Source organism: Triticum urartu, chromosome 7A (genome assembly GCF_056163025.1).
Source record: "Triticum urartu cultivar PI428250 chromosome 7A, HENAU_Tu73, whole genome shotgun sequence".
NCBI classification, from domain to species: Eukaryota; Viridiplantae; Streptophyta; class Magnoliopsida; order Poales; family Poaceae; genus Triticum; species Triticum urartu.
This window is the reverse complement of record NC_141879.1, coordinates 91,438,217-91,451,598: the sequence shown is the minus strand read 5'-3', so window position 1 is coordinate 91,451,598 and position 13,382 is coordinate 91,438,217. Positions and strand designations below refer to the sequence as shown.

Sequence of the window (13,382 nt, the reverse complement as noted above, 5' to 3'; positions counted from 1 at the left end):
CGTCGCCATCGGGTGGTACTAGGATCTTTTACTCCTCGACCTTTACTCTGGGACTCTGAACTCTCTCCTACTCGGGTTAAACGATTTTACTAACTCTAACACTAGGATCCCGTGACCACGTTCACCCCAAAGTTGGATAAGCCCTAGTTATTCTTTAGAGTAGTACTTGAACATTATCCACATTGTCATTTGACTCCTATGAAAACATCTTTGTTTTCAGATGGAACCATAAGCTAGTTCAAATAATTTTACACTAGTGTTGAACTAGCTCCATAAGCTAGTTCAAATAATTTTACACTAGTGTTGAACTAGCTCTATAGCCTAGTATAAATAATTTTACACTAGAGTTGAACTAGCTCCATAAGCTAGTTCAAATAATTTTACACTAGACTTGAACTAGCTCTATAGCCTAGTACAAATAATTTTACACTAGAGATGAACCAGCTCTATAAGCTAGTTGAAATAATTTTACACTAGAGTTGAACTAGCTCTATAGCCTAGTACAAATAATTTCACACTAGACTTGAACTAGCTCTATAAGCTAGTTCAAATAATATTACACTAGAGTTGAACTAGCTCTATAGCCTAGTACAAATAATTTTACACTAGAGTTGCACTAGCTCTATAGCCTAGTACAAATAATATTACACTAGAGTTGAGCTAGCTCTATAAGCTAGTTCAAATAATTTTACACTAGAGTTGCACTAGCTCTATAGCCTAGTACAAATAATATTACACTAGAGTTGAGCTAGTTCTATAAGCTAGTTCAAATAATTTTACACCAGAGTTGAACTAGCTCTATAGCCTAGTACAAATAATTTTACACTAGAGTTGAACTAGCTCTATAAGCTAGTTAAAATAATTTTACACTAGAGTTGAGCTAGCTCTATAAGCTAGTTCAAATAATTTTACACTAGAGTTGAACTAGCTCTATAGCCTAGTACAAATAATTTTACACTAGAGTTGAACTAGCTCTATAGCCTTGTTCAAATAATATTACACTAGAGTTGAGCTAGCTCTATAAGCTAGTTCAAATAATTTTACACTATAGTTGAACTAGTTCTATAAGCTAGTTCAAATAATTTTACACCAGGGTTGAACTAGCTCTATAGCCTAGTACAAATAATTTTACACTAGAGTTGAACTAGCTCTATAAGCTAGTTGAAATAATTTTACACTAGAGTTGAGCTAGCTCTATAAGCTAGTTCAAATAATTTTACACTAGAGTTGAACTAGCTCTATAGCCTAGTACAAATAATTTTACACTAGAGTTAAACTAGCTCTATAAGCTAGTTCAAATAATTTTACACTAGAGTTGTACTAGCTCTATAAGCTAGTTGAAATAATTTTACACTAGAGTTGAACTAGCTATATAGCCTAGTACAAATAATGTTAAGCTAGAGTTTAACTAGTTCTATAAGCTAGTTCCAATAATTTCACACTGGAGTTGAACTAGCTCTACAGCCTAGTACAAATAATTTTACACTAGAGTTGAACTAGCTCTATAAGCTAGTTCAAATAATTTCACACTAGAGTTGAACTAGCTCTATAGCCTAGTACAAATAATTTACACTAGAGTTGAACTAGCTCTATAGCCTAGTACAAATAATTTTACACTAGAGTTGAACTAGCTCTGTAAGCTAGTTCAAATAATTTTACACTAGAGTTGAACAAGCTCTATAGCCAAGTACAAATAATTTTACACTAGAGTTGAACTAGCTCTATAGCCTAATACAAATAATTTTACAGTAGAGTTCAACTAGCTCTATAAGCTAGTTCAAATAATTTTACACTAGAGTTGTACTAGCTCTATAAGCTAGTTGAAATAATTTTACACTAGAGTTGAACTAGCTATATAGCCTAGTATAAATAATTTTACGCTAGAGTTGAACTAGCTCTATAGCCTAGTTCAAATAATTTTACATTAGAGTTGAACTAGCTCTAAAAGCTAGTTGAAATAATTTTACACTAGAGTTGAACTAGCTATATAGCGTAGTAAAAATAATTTTATGCTAGAGTTGAACTAGCTCTATAAGCTAGTTCAAATAATTTTACACTAGAGTTGAACTAGCTATATAGCCTAGTACAAATAATTTTAAGCTAGAGTTTAACTAGTTCTATAAGCTAGTTCCAATAATTTCACACTGGAGTTGAACTAGCTCTACAGCCTAGTACAAATAATTTCACACTAGAGTTGAACTAGCTCTATAGCCTAGTACAAATAATTTACACTAGAGTTGAACTAGCTCTATAGCCTAGAACAAATAATTTTACATTAGAGTTGAACTAGCTCTTTAAGCTAGTTCAAATAATTTTACACTCGAGTTGAACAAGCTCTATAGCCAAGTACAAATAATTTTACACTAGAGTTGAACTAGCTCTATAGCCTAATACAAATAATCTTACACTAGAGTTCAACTAGCTCTATAAGCTAGTTCAAATAATTTTACACTAGAGTTGTACTAGCTCTATAAGCTAGTTGAAATAATTTTACACTAGAGTTGAACTAGCTATATAGCCTAGTATAAATAATTTTACGCTAGAGTTGAACTAGCTCTATAGCCTAGTTCAAATAATTTTACATTAGAGTTGAACTAGCTCAAAAAGCTAGTTGAAATAATTTTACACTAGAGTTGAACTAGCTATATAGCCTAGTACAAATAATTTTACGATAGAGTTGAACTAGCTCTATAGCCTAGTTCAAATAATTTTACGCTAGACTTGAACTAGATCTATAAGCTAGTTCAAATAATTTTACACTAGAGTTGAACTAACTCTATAGCCTAGTATAAATAATTTTACACTAGAGTTGCACTAGCTCTATAGCCTAGTACAAATAATTTTGCACTAGAGTTGAGCTAGCTCTATAAGCTAGTTCAAATAATTTTACACTAAAGTTGAACTAGTTCTATAAGCTAGTTCAAATAATTTTACACCAGAGTTGAACTAGCTCTATAGCCTAGTACAAATAATTTTACACTAGAGTTGAACTAGCTCTATAAGCTAGTTAAAATAATTTACACTAGAGTTGAGCTAGCTTTATAAGCTAGTTCAAATAATTTAACACTTGAGTTGACCTAGCTCTATAGCCTAGTACAAATAATTTTACACTAGAGTTAAACTAGCTCTATAAGCTAGTACAAATAATTTTACACTAGAGTTGTACTAGCTCTATAAGCTAGTTCAAATAATTTTACACTAGAGATGAACCAGCTCTATAAGCTAGTTGAAATAATTTTACACTAGAGTTGAACTAGCTCTATAGCCTAGTACAAATAATTTCACACTAGACTTGAACTAGCTCTATAAGCTAGTTCAAATAATGTTACACTAGAGTTGAACTAGCTCTATAGCCTAGTACAAATAATTTTACACTAGAGTTGCACTAGCTCTATAGCCTAGTACAAATAATATTACACTAGAGTTGAGCTAGCTCTATAAGCTAGTTCAAATAATTTTACACTATAGTTGAACTAGTTCTATAAGCTAGTTCAAATAATTTTACACCAGAGTTGAACTAGCTCTATAGCCTAGTACAAATAATTTTACACTAGAGTTGAACTAGCTCTATAAGCTAGTTAAAATAATTTTACACTAGAGTTGAGCTAGCTCTATAAGCTAGTTCAAATAATTTTACACTAGAGTTGAACTAGCTCTATAGCCTAGTACAAATAATTTTACACTAGAGTTGAACTAGCTCTATAGCCTAGTTCAAATAATATTACACTAGAGTTGAGCTAGCTCTATAAGCTAGTTCAAATAATTTTACACTATAGTTGAACTAGTTCTATAAGCTAGTTCAAATAATTTTACACCAGAGTTGAACTAGCTCTATAGCCTAGTACAAATAATTTTACACTAGAGTTGAACTAGCTCTATAAGCTAGTTAAAATAATTTTACACTAGAGTTGAGCTAGCTCTATAAGCTAGTTCAAATAATTTTACACTAGAGTTGAACTAGCTCTATAGCCTAGTACAAATAATTTTACACTAGAGTTAAACTAGCTCTATAAGCTAGTTCAAATAATTTTACACTAGAGTTGTACTAGCTCTATAAGCTAGTTGAAATAATTTTACACTAGAGTTGAACTAGCTATATAGCCTAGTACAAATAATGTTAAGCTAGAGTTTAACTAGTTCTATAAGCTAGTTCCAATAATTTCACACTGGAGTTGAACTAGCTCTACAGCCTAGTACAAATAATTTTACACTAGAGTTGAACTTGCTCTATAAGCTAGTTCAAATAATTTCACACTAGAGTTGAACTAGCTCTATAGCCTAGTACAAATAATTTACACTAGAGTTGAACTAGCTCTATAGCCTAGTACAAATAATTTTACACTAGAGTTGAACTAGCTCTGTAAGCTAGTTCAAATAATTTTACACTAGATTTGAACAAGCTCTATAGCCAAGTACAAATAATTTTACAGTAGAGTTGAACTAGCTCTATAGCCTAATACAAATAATTTTACACTAGAGTTCAACTAGCTCTATAAGCTAGTTCAAATAATTTTACACTAGAGTTGTACTAGCTCTATAAGCTAGTTGAAATAATTTTACACTAGAGTTGAACTAGCTATATAGCCTAGTATAAATAATTTTACGCTAGAGTTGAACTAGCTCTATAGCCTAGTTCAAATAATTTTACATTAGAGTTGAACTAGCTCTAAAAGCTAGTTGAAATAATTTTACACTAGAGTTGAACTAGCTATATAGCGTAGTAAAAATAATTTTATGCTAGAGTTGAACTAGCTCTATAAGCTAGTTCAAATAATTTTACACTAGAGTTGAACTAGCTATATAGCCTAGTACAAATAATTTTAAGCTAGAGTTTAACTAGTTCTATAAGCTAGTTCCAATAATTTCACACTGGAGTTGAACTAGCTCTACAGCCTAGTACAAATAATTTCACACTAGAGTTGAACTAGCTCTATAGCCTAGTACAAATAATTTACACTAGAGTTGAACTAGCTCTATAGCCTAGAACAAATAATTTTACATTAGAGTTGAACTAGCTCTTTAAGCTAGTTCAAATAATTTTACACTCGAGTTGAACAAGCTCTATAGCCAAGTACAAATAATTTTACACTAGAGTTGAACTAGCTCTATAGCCTAATACAAATAATCTTACACTAGAGTTCAACTAGCTCTATAAGGTAGTTCAAATAATTTTACACTAGAGTTGTACTAGCTCTATAAGCTAGTTGAAATAATTTTACACTAGAGTTGAACTAGCTATATAGCCTAGTATAAATAATTTTACGCTAGAGTTGAACTAGCTCTATAGCCTAGTTCAAATAATTTTACATTAGAGTTGAACTAGCTCAAAAAGCTAGTTGAAATAATTTTACACTAGAGTTGAACTAGCTATATAGCCTAGTACAAATAATTTTACGATAGAGTTGAACTAGCTCTATAGCCTAGTTCAAATAATTTTACGCTAGACTTGAACTAGATCTATAAGCTAGTTCAAATAATTTTACACTAGAGTTGAACTAACTCTATAGCCTAGTATAAATAATTTTACACTAGAGTTGCACTAGCTCTATAGCCTAGTACAAATAATTTTGCACTAGAGTTGAGCTAGCTCTATAAGCTAGTTCAAATAATTTTACACTAAAGTTGAACTAGTTCTATAAGCTAGTTCAAATAATTTTACACCAGAGTTGAACTAGCTGTATAGCCTAGTACAAATAATTTTACACTAGAGTTGAACTAGCTCTATAAGCTAGTTAAAATAATTTACACTAGAGTTGAGCTAGCTTTATAAGCTAGTTCAAATAATTTAACACTTGAGTTGACCTAGCTCTATAGCCTAGTACAAATAATTTTACACTAGAGTTAAACTAGCTCTATAAGCTAGTACAAATAATTTTACACTAGAGTTGTACTAGCTCTATAAGCTAGTTCAAATAATTTTACACTAGAGATGAACCAGCTCTATAAGCTAGTTGAAATAATTTTACACTAGAGTTGAACTAGCTCTATAGCCTAGTACAAATAATTTCACACTAGACTTGAACTAGCTCTATAAGCTAGTTCAAATAATGTTACACTAGAGTTGAACTAGCTCTATAGCCTAGTACAAATAATTTTACACTAGAGTTGCACTAGCTCTATAGCCTAGTACAAATAATATTACACTAGAGTTGAGCTAGCTCTATAAGCTAGTTCAAATAATTTTACACTATAGTTGAACTAGTTCTATAAGCTAGTTCAAATAATTTTACACCAGAGTTGAACTAGCTCTATAGCCTAGTACAAATAATTTTACACTAGAGTTGAACTAGCTCTATAAGCTAGTTAAAATAATTTTACACTAGAGTTGAGCTAGCTCTATAAGCTAGTTCAAATAATTTTACACTAGAGTTGAACTAGCTCTATAGCCTAGTACAAATAATTTTACACTAGAGTTGAACTAGCTCTATAGCCTAGTTCAAATAATATTACACTAGAGTTGAGCTAGCTCTATAAGCTAGTTCAAATAATTTTACACTATAGTTGAACTAGTTCTATAAGCTAGTTCAAATAATTTTACACCAGAGTTGAACTAGCTCTATAGCCTAGTACAAATAATTTTACACTAGAGTTGAACTAGCTCTATAAGCTAGTTAAAATAATTTTACACTAGAGTTGAGCTAGCTCTATAAGCTAGTTCAAATAATTTTACACTAGAGTTGAACTAGCTCTATAGCCTAGTACAAATAATTTTACACTAGAGTTAAACTAGCTCTATAAGCTAGTTCAAATAATTTTACACTAGAGTTGTACTAGCTCTATAAGCTAGTTGAAATAATTTTACACTAGAGTTGAACTAGCTATATAGCCTAGTACAAATAATGTTAAGCTAGAGTTTAACTAGTTCTATAAGCTAGTTCCAATAATTTCACACTGGAGTTGAACTAGCTCTACAGCCTAGTACAAATAATTTTACACTAGAGTTGAACTTGCTCTATAAGCTAGTTCAAATAATTTCACACTAGAGTTGAACTAGCTCTATAGCCTAGTACAAATAATTTACACTAGAGTTGAACTAGCTCTATAGCCTAGTACAAATAATTTTACACTAGAGTTGAACTAGCTCTGTAAGCTAGTTCAAATAATTTTACACTAGATTTGAACAAGCTCTATAGCCAAGTACAAATAATTTTACAGTAGAGTTGAACTAGCTCTATAGCCTAATACAAATAATTTTACACTAGAGTTCAACTAGCTCTATAAGCTAGTTCAAATAATTTTACACTAGAGTTGTACTAGCTCTATAAGCTAGTTGAAATAATTTTACACTAGAGTTGAACTAGCTATATAGCCTAGTATAAATAATTTTACGCTAGAGTTGAACTAGCTCTATAGCCTAGTTCAAATAATTTTACATTAGAGTTGAACTAGCTCTAAAAGCTAGTTGAAATAATTTTACACTAGAGTTGAACTAGCTATATAGCCTAGTAAAAATAATTTTACGCTAGAGTTGAACTAGCTCTATAGCCTAGTTCAAATAATTTTACGCTGGACTTGAACTAGATCTATAAGCTAGTTCAAATAATTTTACAATAGAGTTGAACTAACTCTATAGCCTAGAATAAATAATTTTACACTAGAGTTGCACTAGCTCTATAGCCTAGTACAAATAATTTTGCACTAGAGTTGAGCTAGCTCTATAAGCTAATTCAAATAATTTTACACTACAATTGAACTAGTTCTATAAGCTAGTTCAAATAATTTTACACCAGAGTTGAACTAGCTCTATAGCCTAGTACAAATAATTTTACACTAGAGTTGAACTAGCTCTATAAGCTAGTTAAAATAATTTTACACTAGAGTTGAGCTAGCTTTATAAGCTAGTTCAAATAATTTTACACTAGAGTTGAACAAGCTCTATAGCCTAGTACAAATAATTTTAACCTAGAGTTAAACTAGCTCTCTAAGCTAGTACAAATAATTTTACACTAGAGTTGTACTAGATCTATAAGCTAGTTGAAATAATTTTACACTAGAGTTGAACTAGCTATATAGCCTATTACAAATAATTTTACGCTAGAGTTTAACTAGTTCTATAAGCTAGTTCAAATAATTTTACATTAGAGTTGAACTAGCTCTACAGCCTAGTACAAATAATTTTACACTAGAGTTGAACTAGCTCTATAAGCTAGTTCAAATAATTTCACACTAGAGTTGAACTAGCTCTATAGCCTAGTAAAAATAATTTTACATTAGAGTTGAACTACCTCTATAGCCTAGTACAAATAATTTTACACTAGAGTTGAGCTAGCTCTTTAAGCTAGTTCAAATAATTTTACACTAGAGTTGAACAAGCTCTATAGCCGAGTACAAATAATTTTACACTAGAGTTGAACTAGCTCTATAGCCTAATACAAATAATTTTACACTAGAGTTGAACTAGCTCTATAAGCTAGTTTAAATAATTTTACACTAGAGTTGAGCTAGCTCTATAAGCTAGTTCAAATAATTTTACACTAGAGTTGAACTAGCTGTATAGCCTAGTACAAATAATTTTACACTAGTGTTAAACTAGCTCTATAAGCTAGTTCAAATAATTTTACACTAGAGTTGAACTAGCTCTATAGCCTAGTACAAATAATTTTACACTAGTGTTAAACTAGCTCTATAAGCTAGTTCAAATAATTTTACACTAGAGTTGTACTAGCTCTATAAGCTAGTTCAAATAATTTTACACTAGAGTTGAACTAGCTATATAGCCTAGTACAAATAATTTTAACCTAGATTTTAACTAGTTCTATAAGCCTGTTCCAATAATTTCACACTGGAGTTGAACTAGCTCTACAGCCTAGTACAAATAATTTTACACTAGAGTTGAACTAGCTCTATAAGCTAGTTCAAATAATTTCACAGTAGAGTTGAACTAGCTCTATAGCCTAGTACAAATAATTTACACTAGAGTTGAACTAGCTCTATAGCCTAGTACAAATAATTTTACATTAGAGTTGAACTAGCTCTTTAAGGTAGTTCAAATAATTTTACACTCGAGTTGAACAAGCTCTATAGTCAAGTACAAATAATTTTACACTAGAGTTGAACTAGCTCTATAGCCTAATACAAATAATCTTACACTAGAGTTCAACTAGCTCTATAAGCTAGTTCAAATAATTTTACACTAGAGTTGAACTAGCTCTATAGCCTAGTAAAAATAATTTTACACTAGAGTTGAACTACCTCTATAGCCTAGTACAAATAATTTTACAGTAGAGTTGAGCTAGCTCTTTAAGCTAGTTCAAATAATTTTACACTAGAGTTGAACAAGCTCTATAGCCGAGTACAAATAATTTTACACTAGAGTTGAACTAGCTCTATAGCCTAATACAAATAATTTTACACTAGAGTTGCACTAGCTCTATAGTCTAGTACAAATAATTTTACACTAGAGTTGAGCTAGCTCTATAAGCTAGTTCAAATAATTTTACACTAGAGTTGAACTAGCTCTATAGCCTAGTACAAATAATTTTACATTAGTGTTAAACTAGAGTCTCGGTGTTAACTTGAAATGTCTCCGAGGGTCCTCACAAGTAACCCACTACAAAAGGTGAAAAAATCTAGATGCTAGGAAGCTCTCTTTGCAAGGTAAGCCACCAAAATGCTCATTCGTCATTGAGCTAGGAGAAAGAAGGTTAATTCCACTAAATGATCGAAGATGACATTAGACACCAAGACAAACTTGGCAGAACCAATGGTGTCATTGCCACTACGACAAGCATCACTGACCATCCATCGAACATAAGTCATTAGTCCAAAACATCACTGGCTCTGCATCATCAATCACCACAACGCCATGACAGATTTGACATTGAGAACACATACTCTACATGCTTTTTTTGAAACAGAGCAGTGTTTTTTTAGGGCGAAACAGAGCAGTGTTTTGTTTTTTGAGACAAAGAAAGCGTTGCGTTGTGGTTGTGGACGATTGGACTGTGCCAATCGTATTTCCTTAGGCCACGGCCCAATAGCCCACCTACTGCCGAAAGCTGAGCACGGCGACGGCGTCAGACCACCTTGAAATACTCGGCCTTGGCGCCCGACGTAACCGTCGCGACCAACAGCTTTCACTTCCCCTCGCCGGAGCTCCAAGAAACCAAGAACCCATCATCCCCGCCTCTCTCCACCGAGCAGCACCCAGCGCCTCCGCTCTCCCGCGCTCCAGCGTCGGCGAGCGATGGACTGGTTTCAGGACGGCGAGCACGTGCGGCTGCGGAGTCGCGTGCACGGCACGTACCTGCACGCCGACGAGGACGGCCATGGCGTCTCCCTCCCCAGGCGCGGCGCGTCGATGAACGCGGTATGGTCCGTGCACATCTACCACCGCGACGGCCCGCAGCTGCTCCTCTACAGCGCCGCCTACGGCCGCTACCTCGCCGCCACGCACGCGCGGGCGCCGCCCGGCCAGCGCGGCTTCCGCGCTGTGCAGTGCGACTACGACCGTCGGCACATGGAGGCCATCAAGTGGCATGCCGTTTGGGCCGAGTCCGAGAACTACGTCGTGCTCCGCGACGTCGCCGGCCGCTGCCTCCGCGCCAACAAGAGGTACCTCAGCCGGAACAACGGCGTCAGCGTCGACGGCATCGACGACATCAACAACGTCAGCACGATGATGCACTTGCACTGGTTCGTTGAGCTCATCCCCGCCAGGGATGGCTTGCCTCCCCTTCCACGTCCGATTTGGGTGAGTCCGCCATGCCCGCTTCTTGATTCTCTCCGAATTTGCGCGAATTGGGTTCTTGGATGTTGTTAACATGCGTCGGAATTTCATTCGCCTGGGAGCAATTCTTTGGCATCTCCAATTCCTGATCGCATTCTCGAGTTCTTTGATCTGATGATGGTCCTCTCCTTTGCGACTCAACTGCAGCATCCCTTCCCCGGAACCGGAATAGTCACCGCCGTGTTGCCGCCGCGGATGATCCTGTACGTGCGGGAGCTCGCCGACGGGAGCCGCATCACCCGTGGCTCGTTCAAGTTCAGGGGGAGGTCCGTGTTCCGCCTGAGAAAGAAGCTGATCCGCCGGCTGCGTGCCGTCATGGACGTCTCCAAACTCGTCGTGTGCGTCGAAGCAGGTGCTTTCGGGCGGCTTACCCCACTCGTCGTCGACCTGCCCCGCAGCCGCCACAACCTCCACATCGTCGTCATCGAGGCCGGGACGCCAGGTGAGAGGCCCTCTCCATGTCCCCAACTTCTTACTTGTCTTCGGTTAGAACTGCTGCTCGTACTGAAATTGTTAGAGTCTGAAAAACAGTTTCCTGAAACTGCTGTTAATCTGCTTCAGTTAGAACTGTTGTATTTACATTGTGGTCTGAAGCTTCAGTTAGGACTAATTTGCTTCAGTTAGTACTGCTGCTAATCTGCTTCAGTTAGGACTAATCTGCCAATCTGCTTCAGTTAGAACTGTTGTATTTACATTGTGGTCTGAAGCTTAGTTGGTTGTTGCATATTCACACTTTGGAACTTGAAAACCAATTGTAATTCAGAAAGAAAAACAGTTTACTAAAACTGCTGCGAATCGGCTGTAGTTAGAACTGTTGTATTTGCATTGTGGCTGTTGGACTAATCTGCCTGTGTAGTCTGAAGCTTAGTTTGTTGTTACATATTCACACTCTTGGAACTTGTAAAGCCAAAATCAGTTGAGCTTCACATAGATAGAAGATACTGATATCTATAGGATTTAGCCAATTGTAGTTCAGAAAGAAGATTCAGGCTGTATCCCACAAAACACTACATGGAAATTAATTAGTTTCTGCATGCACATTACATTGTTTCAGGTTACTTGACATGTGTTAGCAATATAAGATTTATTGTGAGTTTGTGACATGATTATGCCTAACCTTGACCTCCTCACTGTTCCCTGAACCTGTTTTAGCAATATAAGATTTATTAGATCTTGTCACTTGAACCTGTTTTAGCAATATAAGATTTATTGTGAATCCTCACTGTTTCTTCTAAATTCTGTTCAGCCCACGCGGAGCTGCGGTGCCCGGATGTCGATGCAGTGTAGAGAAAGACCAGAGCAGGACTCCTGACCGTCGCTTCACAGTTCACTTCTTCAGAGTGTCGCCACCTCGGTCACGACGGCATGTGAATCCGGAACTTTTTTGCAGTTAGACAGGGTTCAGGGAAACCCAGCAGTTCCTGTGTTCCTGCTAGCTCTGTAATGTTTGTTCTCCTGACAGTAGAAAACCTAGTTGCGTTGGCATCACGGTTATAGTATTGAGAAACTGTTTGAGCTCTGTAATGTTTGATGCGATGACGTTATTCTGTAATGTTTGCGCTCTTATTCTGGCCACTACTTCAACGTTGCCAGCTTCGTTTCTCTTATATGAAGCATTGTACACATATGAGTTGAGCACTTCAGTTTAGCTGTGCCGCCTAAAGTTTCAGTACTATAGCAGAAAATGAGTTTCTATTTTGACTGAAACCTCTCAACTTGCTGCATTTTCCTGTGCATCGGCAGTACTTTAGATCGCAAGCAGTCCGAAGGCTGACAAGAGTTTGCACTACAGTAGCGAATATTTTAAGAAGTGCTTATGGTTTTAAAAAAATATCCGTGTAAATCGATAAGTGTTCACACATTAAAAAAATATCCGTATAATTTAAGAAGTGCACATTCATTTTTAAAATAACTAGCAAGATGCCCGTGTGTTGCACGGAACGTCAAGATCTTATGGGAGAAAAGGATGAACGAGGGAAGGCACACCATCATTACCAACTCTGCTTTTTATAAGAGTAGATGTTTACGTAGATGTGAAAAGGATGTTGTGCAATTTTAAAGTGTTCAAGCATTTATAAAAAAAGCCATCTAATTAAAGAAGGTTCAGGCATTTTACGTTCTTGTAGTTTTCTAAAACTGTTCATGACTTTAGAAAAATCCCTGTAGCTTTAGAAAAGCTGTCACACATTTCAAGAAAACATTATTGTATCTAAAAAAGAAAACTCTTATTTTTTTTCGCCGTGATAGTCTCCATTATTGGATAAGGTCTGCTCAACCTGGAGAGTCACTGCAGTTGGTCTTGGGGTTGCTGTCATGACTGTTTTTGTTGTGTTTGTTGTAATAAGTCTGTAACAAGTAACAGATGGACACCGAAACCGATGAAAGGAAAGTGACTGTTGTGTCATCAAGAAGCGGGTGAAGACTATACACGTACTCGTACTCAAAAAACATGTAACATCAAAGGGACAATTGATCTTCTCCCGTGTTGACAAAGTACATCTGTCATCAAGAATCACAATGTATGTTCAACTCACAAGTGTCCAATGATGAGGTGATGGACCCTAGGGATAGGAAACTGAAGTTCAATTAATTGGTCCATAATCTTTATCTAGAGCTACTTAACGCAAATATGAAATGAGCACATACAACAGAG

At 35.7% G+C, this 13,382-nt stretch overlaps 1 protein-coding gene across 1 annotated transcript; it reads left to right on the top strand.

Annotated features, from left to right (window-relative positions):
* The first annotated feature begins 10,171 nt into the window (after positions 1 to 10,171).
* LOC125541110 (uncharacterized) lies at positions 10,172 to 12,316 on the top strand. Its single transcript, XM_087535354.1, has 3 exons — positions 10,172 to 10,693; positions 10,877 to 11,171; positions 11,976 to 12,316. The coding sequence occupies exons 1-3, from the start codon at positions 10,187 to 10,189 to the stop codon at positions 12,014 to 12,016; spliced, it is 843 nt and encodes a 280-aa protein (XP_087391480.1). The 5' UTR covers positions 10,172 to 10,186; the 3' UTR covers positions 12,017 to 12,316.
* The last annotated feature ends 1,066 nt before the right edge of the window (positions 12,317 to 13,382 follow it).